This window comes from Lampetra fluviatilis, chromosome 37 (genome assembly GCF_964198595.1).
Source record: "Lampetra fluviatilis chromosome 37, kcLamFluv1.1, whole genome shotgun sequence".
Lineage (NCBI taxonomy): Eukaryota > Metazoa > Chordata > Hyperoartia > Petromyzontiformes > Petromyzontidae > Lampetra > Lampetra fluviatilis.
This window is the reverse complement of record NC_136311.1, coordinates 977,046-990,797: the sequence shown is the minus strand read 5'-3', so window position 1 is coordinate 990,797 and position 13,752 is coordinate 977,046. Positions and strand designations below refer to the sequence as shown.

The window sequence follows — 13,752 nt, the reverse complement described above, 5'->3', positions numbered from 1 at the left end:
TTCGTCCCGTGAATATTAATAACTGAGCCACGGTGCCAGAGGGTGTTCTCAAAGCTATTTGTATGTACCCCCTGGAGTTGGCGCGATAACAAATTTCATGATGCAAGTTTTTCCCTTAACTTTGTAATTATATTTTTACATTTTTATCATCTTGTGTTGTGCTATGCTGTACTTGTATTACAAATAAAGGTTGCTGAATAAATCTTCAGCCGCACGTCACACATCGGCTTGCCACCAGTCTTCTAAGTATTGTTGTGTTACTATTCGTAGCGGTATAAACCGCATATGGTGTTAGTGGCACAATAAACCATTCATGGATCGAACAAACTGTGGAATTAATGACGTCATTTAACTATCATGTAGTCTGTTACTCTGGAGAACGTTTGTTTAATTGGTAATTGGTAATAGCGCTTTATTTACATTCAGTCGTTTTGAATACGCACATTAATTTTTGGTTGTACCGTAGCCAGAGGTATTCGGGAGTGCTGGATCGCATACTCCCCTGCCCTGCCACCTTTGCTGCAGTCCACTTATCTTGACTTCCTTACCCTCTCCTCCCCTCCCACCTCCCCATTCTATCTGGCAGGCACTTGTTCCCTGCGCCATCACCGATCTTCGCTGGCGGCGCCAACTACCACTGGGTGCGTGCCGTGACGTTCTCGCGGGACGGTCTGCACGTCGCCTCGCTCGCCGACGACGGGTCAGTACCGCCCCTCCCTCCCCCACCTCCACCCTCGTGCTCCCTCCGCCCTTTCCCAACCTCCCTTCCCCCTCACCACTGCTCCTACTAGCACTGTAAACAGCAGACTTAAACGGTGAACAAAAACCTGAAAAGGCCATAAATGGTGATAGGGAGGGAGGGGATTAACTGTTGAGGGACAGAGAGGGTACTTGGCTTACCGGACCCTAGCCCTACTAGGGGTGTAACGATGATCCCCCATACACGGTGATGATATGAATTGCTGTGATTTGGGGCTGTGATTCTATTCGAGCACTTGTTCCCTGCACCTCTGTCGACTGCCAAAGCCTCGTAATCCCTTTACGCGTAAAATATTAGAATGAAAAAAAACCTTATCTTAGGTGATTCGATGCATGTATTGTGAACTATGAGAATCGATAACAATAGTTGCATAATTATACCCCAAGTCCTAATCAAATTAGCCAATCCACCTCCAAGCACTGGCCCATGCTCCTAACACTAATGCTAACACGAGCCCAATCTCTTGACATTTCACCAGGCATATTTACTTTGCTTTTAATATTTCTTATTTCGAGCACCCTGTCCCTTCTCGCTTGTTATCACCCCCATTTTTTGCTGCGCTGTGTCGCTGTCAGAGTCTTGTATCGTGAGGCGAAGGGAGTCCACCTGGAACTCGCGCAGCAGAAAGTCTCGTTATCGTAGCTGCCCACTATTGCAAATTGGCACGAGCCAAGGTGTAAAGAGTGATTTGTCGCGTGGCAGTCCTCTGATACCTTAATATATGGTAGCCCGAATAAGTGGCCCGAGCTGAATTGACTGAATGTACGAGTTCATTGAACAATGGTTATTTTGTGCAGTTGTTGGTGATGTGGTTGAGACCATCACACTCGCTACACTTGAGAACCCAGGATAGGCTCTAAAAAATTATCAACTACAGATAGTCCCCGAGTTACGATGGTCCGACTTACGATATTTCGATCTTACGATGGCGATAGTGATACGACAAAATTGTAAAATATTTTAAATTTCGCGCGGCAGGCAAACGCAGCACCGTACAAATCTTGGTGAGTACAGTACAATATGATACGTTACGATACGTAGCATTAGCGATTTCATTTTATGGTTACCACGATACGATACGTTCAATGCATGTTAAACGTTTTTATAGCAGATAGGATTGTTTCCTGAAAATACTTTCAATTAAATTGCAGTTCATATAGGTAGGCTAAGAATTTACCTTGTTTTTTATTTTACATTTTACTATGCAATACAGTATTGTAATTAAGAAATACATACAGTAGATATTTTATACAGTATGGTACTGTAAATTGCTCTGTTTTGCTAAATTATCACCATTCTTTAAGACTCCTGGGTAGGCTAGGCCATCTTGACTTACGATATTTTTGACTTATAATGGGGTCGTCATAACGCATCTTCTTCGTAAGTAGAGGACTACCTGTACTGTTTACTCAGCCCGTTTTGAAACAACCATAAATTGTTAAGCTCCCTCACCAAATTGCTGGCTTGTGTAGTACTGTGAACCAGCTGGTTCTGGTGGCGTGTGGGAGTGACTAACAGGAGACATGTGGTATGCACCTCGCGTTCCTTTGCCCTTGGCTTCTGGAGAGTTCTTGAATTGGCTTGAGGTTGTGGGGGTGGGGTAGCAAATGCCTGTTCGGTAAATGATTATTAATTTAAGAGGCAAGCGCCCATGGAGATGTTTTGCCATTGTGTCAAGGGAGAGCTGCCTTACTAGTTACATTTAAATATATAGACACAAATAAAAGTTTTCAGGCCACAGCCTGTGGACATTTAATACCAATGTTTAAGAGCAGTATTTTATTTAAATTCCAAGTTAAACAGAAAGTCTAAACATCCGCAGTTTGAATTGCTAAACAAATGCTGTTGTAATACATTGGTCTGCACAGCTCATAAGCTGCTGGACCGTTTTATTTGTTTGCGTAGAGATGGACAGTTGTCCAAAATGAATGTTTACGATGTTGCAGTTATGTTTGTCCAAGTGAAAGTATGTCCACGTGCACTGAGTGGTCATCTCCATTGGTGGTGGTCTTTAAAAGGAAGTGGATTTTGTACATTCCTCTGGCAGAGCCCGTTGCGCCAGCACTGTTGTTGACATTCCACAGAGTGGTTCTGTATTATTAGATGCATGAGGGATGAGTCATGTCGGTGTCGTTTTGAAATGTATCGTCCTAATGAGTAATTTGCTGCCACACTGCCACATGACTTGATTATAATCACAGATATGTAAGAGGAGTAATCGTATAGTTTGTTGTTGCGCAATGTTTACGTTGATCGATATCACCAAATTTGGATCTACGGAGCACTATTGGGCCGCGAGCGGTGTCATTGCAGAGTTTTTTAGAGCTTAGTTTACAACCGGATGGAAATTCCCCTGTAAATTACCTGGCGGTTGCAGCTGAAACTTCACGTTTTGAACGGCTTGGTCGTAGCGAGCGTGCGCGATAGCAAAGCACAATCGGCAGTCTTAACCGCCGTTTCAGGATGTTGCGCAGTGCCACTTGGAGCCCGGTTGATGCGCATTTTGGGGGAGGTGAATAACAACTCAGCAGCTCCCTTCCAGTTTGGTGTTGCAGTGAAGCTTTGTTGACTGGAAGACTGTTGGAACTGAACGGCTTGCCACAGGGAACGCAATCATTTGACCCTCCCCCACCCTTTCCCAAGTCATACATTTTCATGATTTTGGCTCTTGATTTGTGAGTCGATACTTTTTTACCCAGAATACTCCACATTATTCTGGATAATGAGGAGTTTACCCATTGTGTGTTTTAAAATTACTAGGCCCCCCCTTTGTTTGGAGGGAAGGAGTGCTCTTACCAGAAATGTTTGCTAAACCAGCAGTGATTGTTTAGCAAGTCTGGTGCTCTGGATGAGACCCAGAAGGTCAAAACCGGTTCCAGAGGCTGCTTGCTTGGACAAAAGCTCTGTTCTTACGAGTCTAAAAGGCCAATCGTCTGATAAACCAAAATGTTTATTTTAATACGTTTAGAGGATATTGATGTATTTGTATCATTGAAACCGTTGTGGTACAATTACCAGTTTATCACATTTACTATCTCTATGCTAGTGGACATTCCAGTGTACGCGTGCCTGCGCATGTGTGCGCCTTGCAGCGTGTGTGGCGGACTTGAGGCACATGCGGGAATGAGCCAGTGTGTATTTGTGAGAACCCTCGCAATTCCCAAGTTGCTGCTGCTGCCTTGAGCCAAAGTGAGGTTGGGTCGGCTCTGCCATGGGACATTCTTAAGCCATGACACTGCACTCACGTGGGTAATGGTGCAGGGACGGCAAGGGTAGTGGGTGGATGGTGCCGTTTTGCCTGCGAGAGAGGTCATGATTCTGGGCTCTAAGCGATGGGGGGGATAAATTAACACTGCACTACCCCCTGTAGTCTGTCTTAACATTTACCACAGCAGTGAACAATGATGCCATGACAATGAACAAGTTACATTGTCTGGGGGGTGGGGTCTTCTGCCGGGATGTCCTCTCCCTGTATTATGCATGGTTTTCCTCCAGGTTCTCCCATTTGTTTTCTTAACTAAAAAATGCATGTCAAAATGATATAGGTCAAACAACCCAATGCTGTAAGAGTATCTGCATATTATGCAATTGGAATTATACACAGAAATATTTCTCTCGAATGTGAACTTGGCAGGGTCTTGGCGGTTAGTGAGGCTTCTTGGGTAAACAAGCATCGTAGTAATAATAAGGTTGTAACGTAACATGTGTGAAATGTTGGTTGTTCTCAGTAGAGAATAACCCCAACTCGCTGTACTCACAGTTCAGTCCCAGTCTCACCAAGCGACTTTGTTGCAGCAATGCTCGATGAATGATGGCTCGTTTCACGCGGGCTCTCTGCTTGTAATGTTTTGATGCTTTAGTTTATTTATTCTAATTGCTACTTGGCACTTTGTGTATGCATTGTGTGCGTTATCTACTTTGTTAACAAAAATATGTACCAGTGCCGTTATGAATAATTGTTTTCAACACTACAAGGTTATGGTTTTATCTCCAAATTGTTGATTGTGCTAATAAGGGCAACGTAAATGCCATTGAAATATCATCTTGCAAATGCAATCTCATATATTGTTTTTATCGTTAAATTCAGAGCCTTTCAATCGATTATTTGATTGCAGGTGTTTTACCACAGATATAAAATGTGGACAGCGGCTTCAAGCTAAATGTGTCTGGCCCTCATTCGTGTCCACGAGTCTCTGTTCCATGCCGGCAGAGCGTGCCGTGACAAGGACACGTGGGTTGGAAAGTCCCGTGCTGACTTTTTGTAATAATTCTTTGCAACTTGAGCCATTCGTTCTGAGCAGTGGCCACGTTTCCAGACCCCCGACCCCCCCCAAAACCACACACTGATCGGGTTTCAAAACGCATCTATCCTTGGACGTATGTGAGGGGTAGGTAGCATCGGGAGAGAAAGCATCCAGTCCAGGATTAGCCACGGCAAGGCGTGCCGTGCTGACTGATCAGTTTTGGGCGCCAACTCTGCTGAAGCCGCCTCCTCGTGGCGTCCGAGCGGCGGCTTTCAGACCGCACGACGCCGGGAAGCTCCGCTGGGTTCTCTGGTTGCGCCGTGAGTTGTGGCGGCACCAGAAGTCTGGGGGTTGAGGACTAGAAGTGGCGGTTCTACGAAGTGTGCATGGGTGAACCATGCACAGTGCGTTCTTCCTGACACCGCGGTGGAACACATGGTCTGTTTTCTAAGCCAAAAGTCCCATGAATGGAATCGTGTGGAGGAATTGTATTGGTTTTGCCCTGTAGGTACATTTAGATTATGGATACAAAAAGCCGGCAATGGCATTAACCAGCGGATAGCGCTTTTGTCGCTTGTTTGTAGCTCGCAAAGCGCACACTCAATTATACAAGATCAACATTGAAGATATTCTAGTTCATGATGATACACGCCGTCTGCTTGACAGTGGATGTTGAAGAACCCCTGACGCCATTGGCAAGAGTGAGCCCAATGTGTTCTGGCGTCGGGGTCTAAATTTGCCAAATTTTAAAGTTACCCAACAAAGGAGTCAATTGAGACTCCATGTCGTCGATGATGAAAGCACTTGTGTAGGCTTGGTCGGGGTCGGCGACCTGCGACTCCGGAACCGCGTGCGGCTCTTTAAAAAGGGACTGCTTCGTGACCTTATGCACATGCCTTTGCAGCTCATGAAGCATTGTGGGTTTTTTACAGAAAAAAAAGTGAAGTCCCTTGTTATTTTGGTTGCCGACCCCCTGGGCTAGGCGCTGTCATGTTGTTGCCCCTAGGGACAGCTGCCAATGTGATTGATGTAAAATCGCTCTGAGACGCCCTACCGTGAAGGGCGCCATTTAACAAGCGTAATGATGAGCACTTCACGTATTTCCATCGACGTCATTAACAATGTCTGCAAACTAAGATGCAGTAAACAGTCGGATAGCGTTGCTGCGGCCACTGACCCTTCTTTGCTACTCTAAAGAACAGTTATGGCTGTGTTATCGTTGAGAGATAACAAGCAGAGCAACAACATCAAGTCAAAAGGTCAGTCTGTCTCCCCTGCTCGAACAGTGCGGTGACACTTCCACCTCTGAGGGCCCCAAGCAACTGGCCGACATGCATTTATTCCAGTCTCCATAGGACCATAGACCAACCACTTGAATGTGGCTGAACAGTTTATAAACAATGCTAATAATTTATTATCACTGGTTTTGACCACTTAAGTTGGTGCTCTGGTTATTGTTTATTATTTTTACCATGCTCGTTTACCAGAGAAATCCTCGGTGTCTTCAGGAGGCTCCTAAGTTTTCACGGTAGGGGGCAATGTTGCTGCGTGTAATCCCAATTGCATAATTTGCAGGAAAATATTTTAGCTTTGGGATGTTTGGCCAATACCAGTTGGTGGTTTTTTTAGCTCTTAGGAAACCAGAGAACCCCCCATACAGAACAAGGGGAGAATGTAATCCACACAGACTGCTTGAGTTGGGAATCAAACTATGGCCCTTATTGCTGAGGCACAAGTGTTAACACTGCACTACCCTGAATGTGGGTAGGCGACAATGAATACAATGGTAATAATGAGTCATTGCCTCAAAATAATGTGCAGTCCCCAAAGTGTTTCTAGGCTGAGTATAGTGCCGGGCTATACTTAGATGCTTTACGAAATACGAGCTGGGCATATTGATGGAGCGACATTGTGCAGTGCACAGCTGTCTCAACCAATGTAACCCCACGCAGATGGTGAATTGTGTTATGTTTTACGTTCTACTATTGAAGCAAAAACGTCTCTAAATTACAGGTCCTTGTGATCATTTGGATGTGGATAATGAGGTGGAGGACAGACGATAATGATGATGTTTCTGCTGCGGTGGTTGTGGTGCTTGCGATGATGGGCTTGCTGTTAATGCCTTCCAACTTGGGTTGAAAGTGTTAAGGCTTTAGGTTGTGTCAGACGAGCAAGCATGGTAACTCCCGTAAAGATGAACAAAATGTTAGTATAGTTGTGTGGCTATTAGAGACTTGTGCTTGTGGCAAGCAGCTACATTGATCAAAGGGTTGCCCAAAACCTGTGCACAAACCAGAGCGCAAGGGACTATTTGCAAATGGGACAATGCATTTTACACTGACGGATCAAAGGTTGCCTGCACCCTTCCCAGCAGAGCCACTTTCCTAGCCCCATCGTGGACTATGGGGCTTGCTGCTGTTTACAATGCCCGGTGTAAGCGCCACCGTTGCCGCTCGTCTGTAAAGCGTGAAGAGGATCCAAGCACATTTCATGTATTTTTCCTTATATTTTTATATATTTTTCTATGTTTCTCCTTTCTGCACAGGCTGCTGCGGTTCTGGCGCGTCGGGGATGACAGCGCTCCTGTGGCGGTGGCCAACGTTCCCAATGGCCAGTGCTGCGCCTTCTCTCCCAACGGCCACGTGCTGCTTGCAGGGTGAGCATGCGTCATTCTCCCTCCCCCTCCGGCGCGGCGATATAGCCCGGCGATTTGGCACGTTTTGCCGCTTCCTTGCGGAGGTTCGTGGCTTGAACCATGGCAGGGCCCACCCTGGTTATTAACGACTGTAAAATGTCTCCATTTGCTTCGCAGTGGACATTAAAAATCCCCCGACATCTTCCGAAAAGAGGCCATAGTTCTTGTCACCGTCATGGTCCAAATTGCCAAAATTAAAAAATGACCCGCAAATTAATCAAATGGGATTCCACACAGCAATGCTGGCCCCTCGCATGAAACTACTGCAGACTGTCTGAAACACAGCAGCACCTTCGTGATAGCCTTATGCTTTAAGAATTGTGTGACTTACAAATGTAACTCGATTATCATTATTCACCTGGGGAAGCCTTGCCAAATCTCCACCTCCTGTACGGTCGGTTCCCTCAACTGATAGGCTCGTAAATTACATTCTACCCTGGACTGAGACCTCTCCTGGGCAGTCTATTTATAGAACTTCATAGTCATGCCCCGCAACTTCTTGCTCGCGTCGCTGTTGGCGGAGGGGCCTCACGAGAGGGAGCTCTAGAGAGTATGTGGTCTATTCTTCCACGCTAACCCAGACGTCTTTAAAGATGTGGGTAGTACCAAAACCTTGCCCCACCACCTTCCAATCGAATGACTGCCATTTACCCATTTGCAGTGCTGGTGTGGACAGTGGTGGTGGTGGAGAGGGTGATTTGAGAAACTTGCCCCATTGTTTCACTTGCCACCGCTGGGAGATAAAATTTGAACCGGTGACACTGAATGGAAATTCCAGTTGTCCGCTTCCACGGCATCATCCCGCACCTCCGATTAGCACAGTTGGCTACAAAAGAAGTTCAACATACATCCCACTCATGGTGACGGCAGTTATATTCCACTATCCACCGCACTTCACTCGAAGCCGTTGCATTAATCTGGACATGGACTTGTATGCTTCTACTCATCCAGCCATATGCGAGAGGAATTCCACCATGAAGTGAATCGACTGAAATAATGCGAGTACCACAAATAATTTTGTGGAGCTGCTAGTAGTTGACACATCTGCAATGTGGACACGATTTCAAGAGGTGCCCTTTAAATTAGTATTAAAGTGCTGCTTCTGAGCACAACCAAAAGCAGGTGTTACTTCATTACTCATAAAATATTCTGAATATTTTTCATTTTATTATATTTGTATGGCCTGAACTAGAATATCTTCAATGTTGATCTTGTATAATTGGGTGTGCGCTTTGCGAGCTTTGCCCGTTGTGAAGGTGGATCCAGCCAAGTGAATTTCCTCATTGGTTCTGGTTGTCCTCCCATGATCAATTCTAGCGGTGTGTCCTGCCTCGTCTGTGAAGCTCTAAATGGGATTACCCGTGTCGTGTGTGCTCCAACAGACTGCAAGACGGGGGGGTGGGGGTGTGGGCGGCCCCTCGCGACGTGGGCCCCCTGCAGCACTTGTGCCGCATGTCCCTGCGCCGTGTCAGCAGCACCCAGCAGGTGGACGCGATGGCGGACACCCTGCCAGGGAAGATGCACCGCTACCTGACCTACCGTTCCAGCGAGTGAGGGTGGTGGGGGGTGCATGGTGGGGCACAGTTGCGGGGAAAGGAGGCGGGGGAAGGGGCACTTGACCGCTCTCCTCACCCGCCACCATCCCTTCTCTGCCATCGCTCATGTTGAGTTTTGTTTTTTTTTCGTTTGGGAAGAACAAGTGGTTCCGTACGAAGATAAAACTAAAAATAACCCGTCTTAATGTCACCATTTAACGTCACCGTTTTATCAGGCGCACACGCACAGACACGCACACAAGCGTGGCTTCAAGAAACCTCAACAGTGAACACACACTTGCAGTTGCTAAAACGGCAAGATCCATACATCCATAACACAAATGATACACTGTATATTGAATCCGTATATTTAAACTGTATATTAAATGTTAGAACAACGAAACAGTTTGTTACTGTGCAGAATCAACAAGTCCATACACCGCTCCTCCACATTATCAACTTCCTTTTCCTGCTATTCTTCCTCCTCATCAACCTCTTCAACCTCCTCTTGCATCTGTGATTTGGAAAACAGTGGCTGCAGTTTGCTGCGGATGTTTTCTACCCTTAGATGCAGCCCCTTGCACGTGCTAAGAAATGGCTGGCTTCCTTCAAGAACGGCCATGATCTGAGAGGGCAAAATAAATGGAGAATGTGCGTTACTCGGCCATTGTGGACTTGTTCGTCTGTCACTGTAAAGCAGTGTTCTTCCCATTTTCAGAGGGCCACTTTTGCCAATAAGACACCGATGTGAGGGTCACCACACCGTCTGCAAAGGGGTGTTTTTTGTGGGGGGCCGCTAGTGATATGCAGGCCTTGCAATGAAGAACACTGCCGTAAAGCATTTCGTTTTTCCACACTGTTCAGCTCGCGATGCAGCTTGCTTGTCTGCGGAGAAGCATGAAGGCACCGCCAGCGACGCACGGTCGAAGTGCGAATGTCTCCTCTTTTCCAGTCTGCTGCTGCGCAAAAAAACGACTCCTATTTTTTTCCGGCTCCTACACTTGAGCCGGCAACGGGACTCGCCGTCAGCAACTTTAGAGGTGGCGAGCGGCGACTCCGCACCACTGCTCTTGCTGCTTGCGGCCGCAAAGGATCTGTGCTGCCATGCCGCTCGACAGCTGCGGTCGTACGTCTGCTCTTGCAGCCTTTAACCCCCACCTTCAAGTGGTAGATGCAGTCAAACATTTTAGGACTGAACAGATTATCACTTGCGCCACTTGGCTCTTCCTCCTTCCCCCCCCCCGCCTCCGCAACCTGTAGTTTCTAGTGTTTGCTGGAGGTGATTTTCTGTTCCTTTCAATCCTCTCCAAACCACACCTGGGAAATGTGAATTAAAGCATTTTATGTGGATGACAGGAGGGTGGTATGGTGCCACCTGTCCTGGTTATCCCAGGATCATCTTCATTTTGAGGTGGTTGTCCGGAGAAATATGTAAGATGTCCCAGTTAAAGTCGTATAATACACCATGCAAAATCATGCGACCACATGTATTTCTTCACTTCTGATGTTGAGATATTCTTCCCATGATGTACGTTTTTTCGTACCTGTGAGGTGGTAACAACCCAAGGAAGGGATGGGGCAGGAAGAGTGGTGTGGGCAATGGGGGGATATTGAAATTAATTCAAAGCCAGGCTCTGACTGGAAGTTGGACCCTTTGTTGAACTTCAAATACATCGTGTTGCTCATAATTATTGCTACGTCGTTTGTCTTATCGAGTTTTTCTCACCACTTAAGTTGTCGAGTGGCACCACGCGCTGTCGTCAGGAGGTCATTTTCTTTCTCATGAGGTGTTTACCGTGGATTTTGTAATTCGTTGTCATTGTAGGGTTTTTGGAGTGGCCAAATGCCAAGGAGATTTGGCAAAGTGCACGGCCAGGCCTTAACAATCAAGTCGACTCGTTTAATTGCTTTTTTTTTACTTCAAATGCAATTTGAGTGCAAATTTGCCAAAACTCACACGATTTTTCTACCTCTGGCTGAAACCTGTTGCATTACTGGGCAAGGTGTTGCACGAACGGCGCGCGCCAAGGACTCGCAACGTAGCTGATTACATTTTTGCGAAGCAAGAACAACATCTGCAATATCGCAAGCAGATGACACTGCTCAATGAGAAGCTCGGCATTTTCATCACCCGTCCAATCGCTGAAAGAATCGGGACTCGTTGACTCGTGACCTCAAGTACCGCTGGGCAGCATGTCCCAATTGGTTGCCGTACAAGTTGGCTTGCAGGGTCCTGATGGGACAGTTGCAGTGGATCGATTGTATCGACTAGCCGAACCATTTTAGTATTTCGAAAAGCCGATGTAAAAGTTCAGCGTCGCTTTCATGTCAATTCCCAATGGGACGAGCGCGACCGAGTGGCGCACCAGCTTTCACAGCTGCGTGCAGCCGTTGCCAACAGCGCTTTTGTCTTTGTCACTGGCAAACATTGCGGTTGCCACAATGCCATAGCGTTCTTGGGATTGTATTCGAACGGCACATCGCCTGCCGTTTGGCAAGCTCGCCTGGAAGTGTCCGAGTTGGGGGTGAATAGTTTGCAAATACAACTGTACAAATACCCTTTTTTAACACTCAGATATTTTTTTATGTTGATATTTTAATACGTACACACGTTACCTTCGTAACTTTTTATGTAAACATGTATAAAGTGTACACACACACAATTGAAAATCTTTTTGTATAAAATATATTTAAGACTTTTTTTTCTTTGTATCGCCTTAGCTCTCACTCATTGAACCTCGTGAAAATGTTGCTTTGTGGTGTTTCTTGGTTCCGAGTTGCAATGGTGGAATTTTTTTAACGTAGGAATGTGGCTCTAAATGTCAACGCAAGTATCATTAAAGGCTCCACTTTTTTGGTGAAACAAACAGCTGTCCCGTGTCATCCCATCACTTCTCTTCATAATATCGTTCTGCGGCTCATCGCTGGACTGGGAAATGCTGACGGCTTGGGCAGGGGCTTCATTCATGACCGGACATCTGTGAAAATGAGCTTTAAAGCTTATCGGATTCCTCGAATAAATATATTTTGGTTGATCATCCCTTTACCTTCCTTGGCAAGGCTTTACGGACACCACACTTAGATCTAGCCGTGCTTCGTCCGTTATAAGTGCCTATGGTATGTGCACGCAAAGTGTGCCTACTAGTCATGTCTGTTGCCCGTATTTTAAGTGCACGGTCGTAAGCCAGTTGAGCAAACAATGCCTTGGATGGCCGATGGTGACATCACTTGCAGGACTGTATCCCTACTGCCACAGTCACGAGTGCATGAAACCATTACCCTTGGCTCCTCGCTTGCATTCAGTGTTGCTTGTTTCATGTACAAGGGGTGGTTGTCATGTGCAAAACTTGCCATTTGAAACTGATTGCACTAGGAATTCGTTTATCCAGGAAGTCTAGCAAAAGATGATTGTCAGGTGGATCCTTGTTATTGGACATTTTGCCAAATACAGGCTGTGTATAACTAGGGAGAACAATTTTACTACCACTGATGGTCTCGTACTGCTTCCAACATGTACCTTGTCACCCTGAAACATCGTGCCAGGTCTCTTGTACATGGTTGGCTATACGGTGCGAAAGAAGTTAAATATGCATGAGTCGGAATTCAACTAACTCCATTTCCATTGGCGACCACAGCCAGGACGTGAAACCACCCCGATACTAAAGCACGTTTTTTTTTTTAAAATGACATCAAAATTGGGCTTTGTTATGTGACTTGTGATATCAACACTCGGACATTGTTTACTACACACAATTTGTTACAAGTCTATTGACACGCTTTGACGGCCCTTTTCATGGACCGAATTGCCAGTTCGAGAGTACATCTCAGAGGGGAGCTGTTGCAAAACACTCAACTTGTACTTTGATGAACCTTTATATATCGCTTGGGACTCCACTTGCCACGTCATCGCTCCGGGTTCAATAACTTGGAGCAGCACTTTGGTAGGAGGCCAATATTGATTGCCATATGGAGAGCATAGCCCCTGCCAGAATAATGTACATTTCCAGCACAGGCTGAGGAACGTCAATGGATGTGCACCACCCAGTGCGTGATGCATCAAGCTCGGGATTTTGCAGTATTTTAATTGGCCTCACACTGATGCTATGACAGAATCGTGGTGTTAGGTGCCTCATCAAACATGCGATGGTTGCCGTTTATTGTTGAAATAGGAAGCCGTGCAGATTCGAACACTTGATGTTACGAGCCGAACAGCTTACAACAGAAACGCACGCAGCTCCGATTAGCATGTACGGTGTGAAAGAAGGTAAATATACGTTCAGATACTTTTCACCGAAGTGGTGCATTTATCCCATTCTCAAGACTGAATTCAGACAGCTGAGAAATAATAACTGCTGCATGAATACAAATATGTTGAAAAGAAAAAAAATTAACCCGTAAAAACAAAGTTTTTCACTATAAATCCTTTATATGCGTGGCATCGGTTTCATTTTATTATTCATTTCTGTTTTTCTTGAGTAAGCAAGCAAGCAAGTGAAGTTAATATAAAGGATTTAAAAA

At 45.8% G+C, this 13,752-nt stretch overlaps 1 protein-coding gene across 1 annotated transcript in view; it reads left to right on the top strand.

Annotated features, from left to right (window-relative positions):
• The window catches only part of LOC144945199 (WD repeat and SOCS box-containing protein 1-like), a 32,776-nt gene extending 20,674 nt beyond the window's left edge, over positions 1 to 12,102 (top strand). The window contains exons 7-9 of the mRNA XM_078873507.1: positions 587 to 700; positions 7,550 to 7,660; positions 9,082 to 12,102. Of these exons, the coding sequence (XP_078729633.1) occupies positions 587 to 700; positions 7,550 to 7,660; positions 9,082 to 9,253 (397 nt within the window). The 3' untranslated portion in view covers positions 9,254 to 12,102. The remainder of the gene's footprint in view (positions 1 to 586; positions 701 to 7,549; positions 7,661 to 9,081) is intronic.
• The last annotated feature ends 1,650 nt before the right edge of the window (positions 12,103 to 13,752 follow it).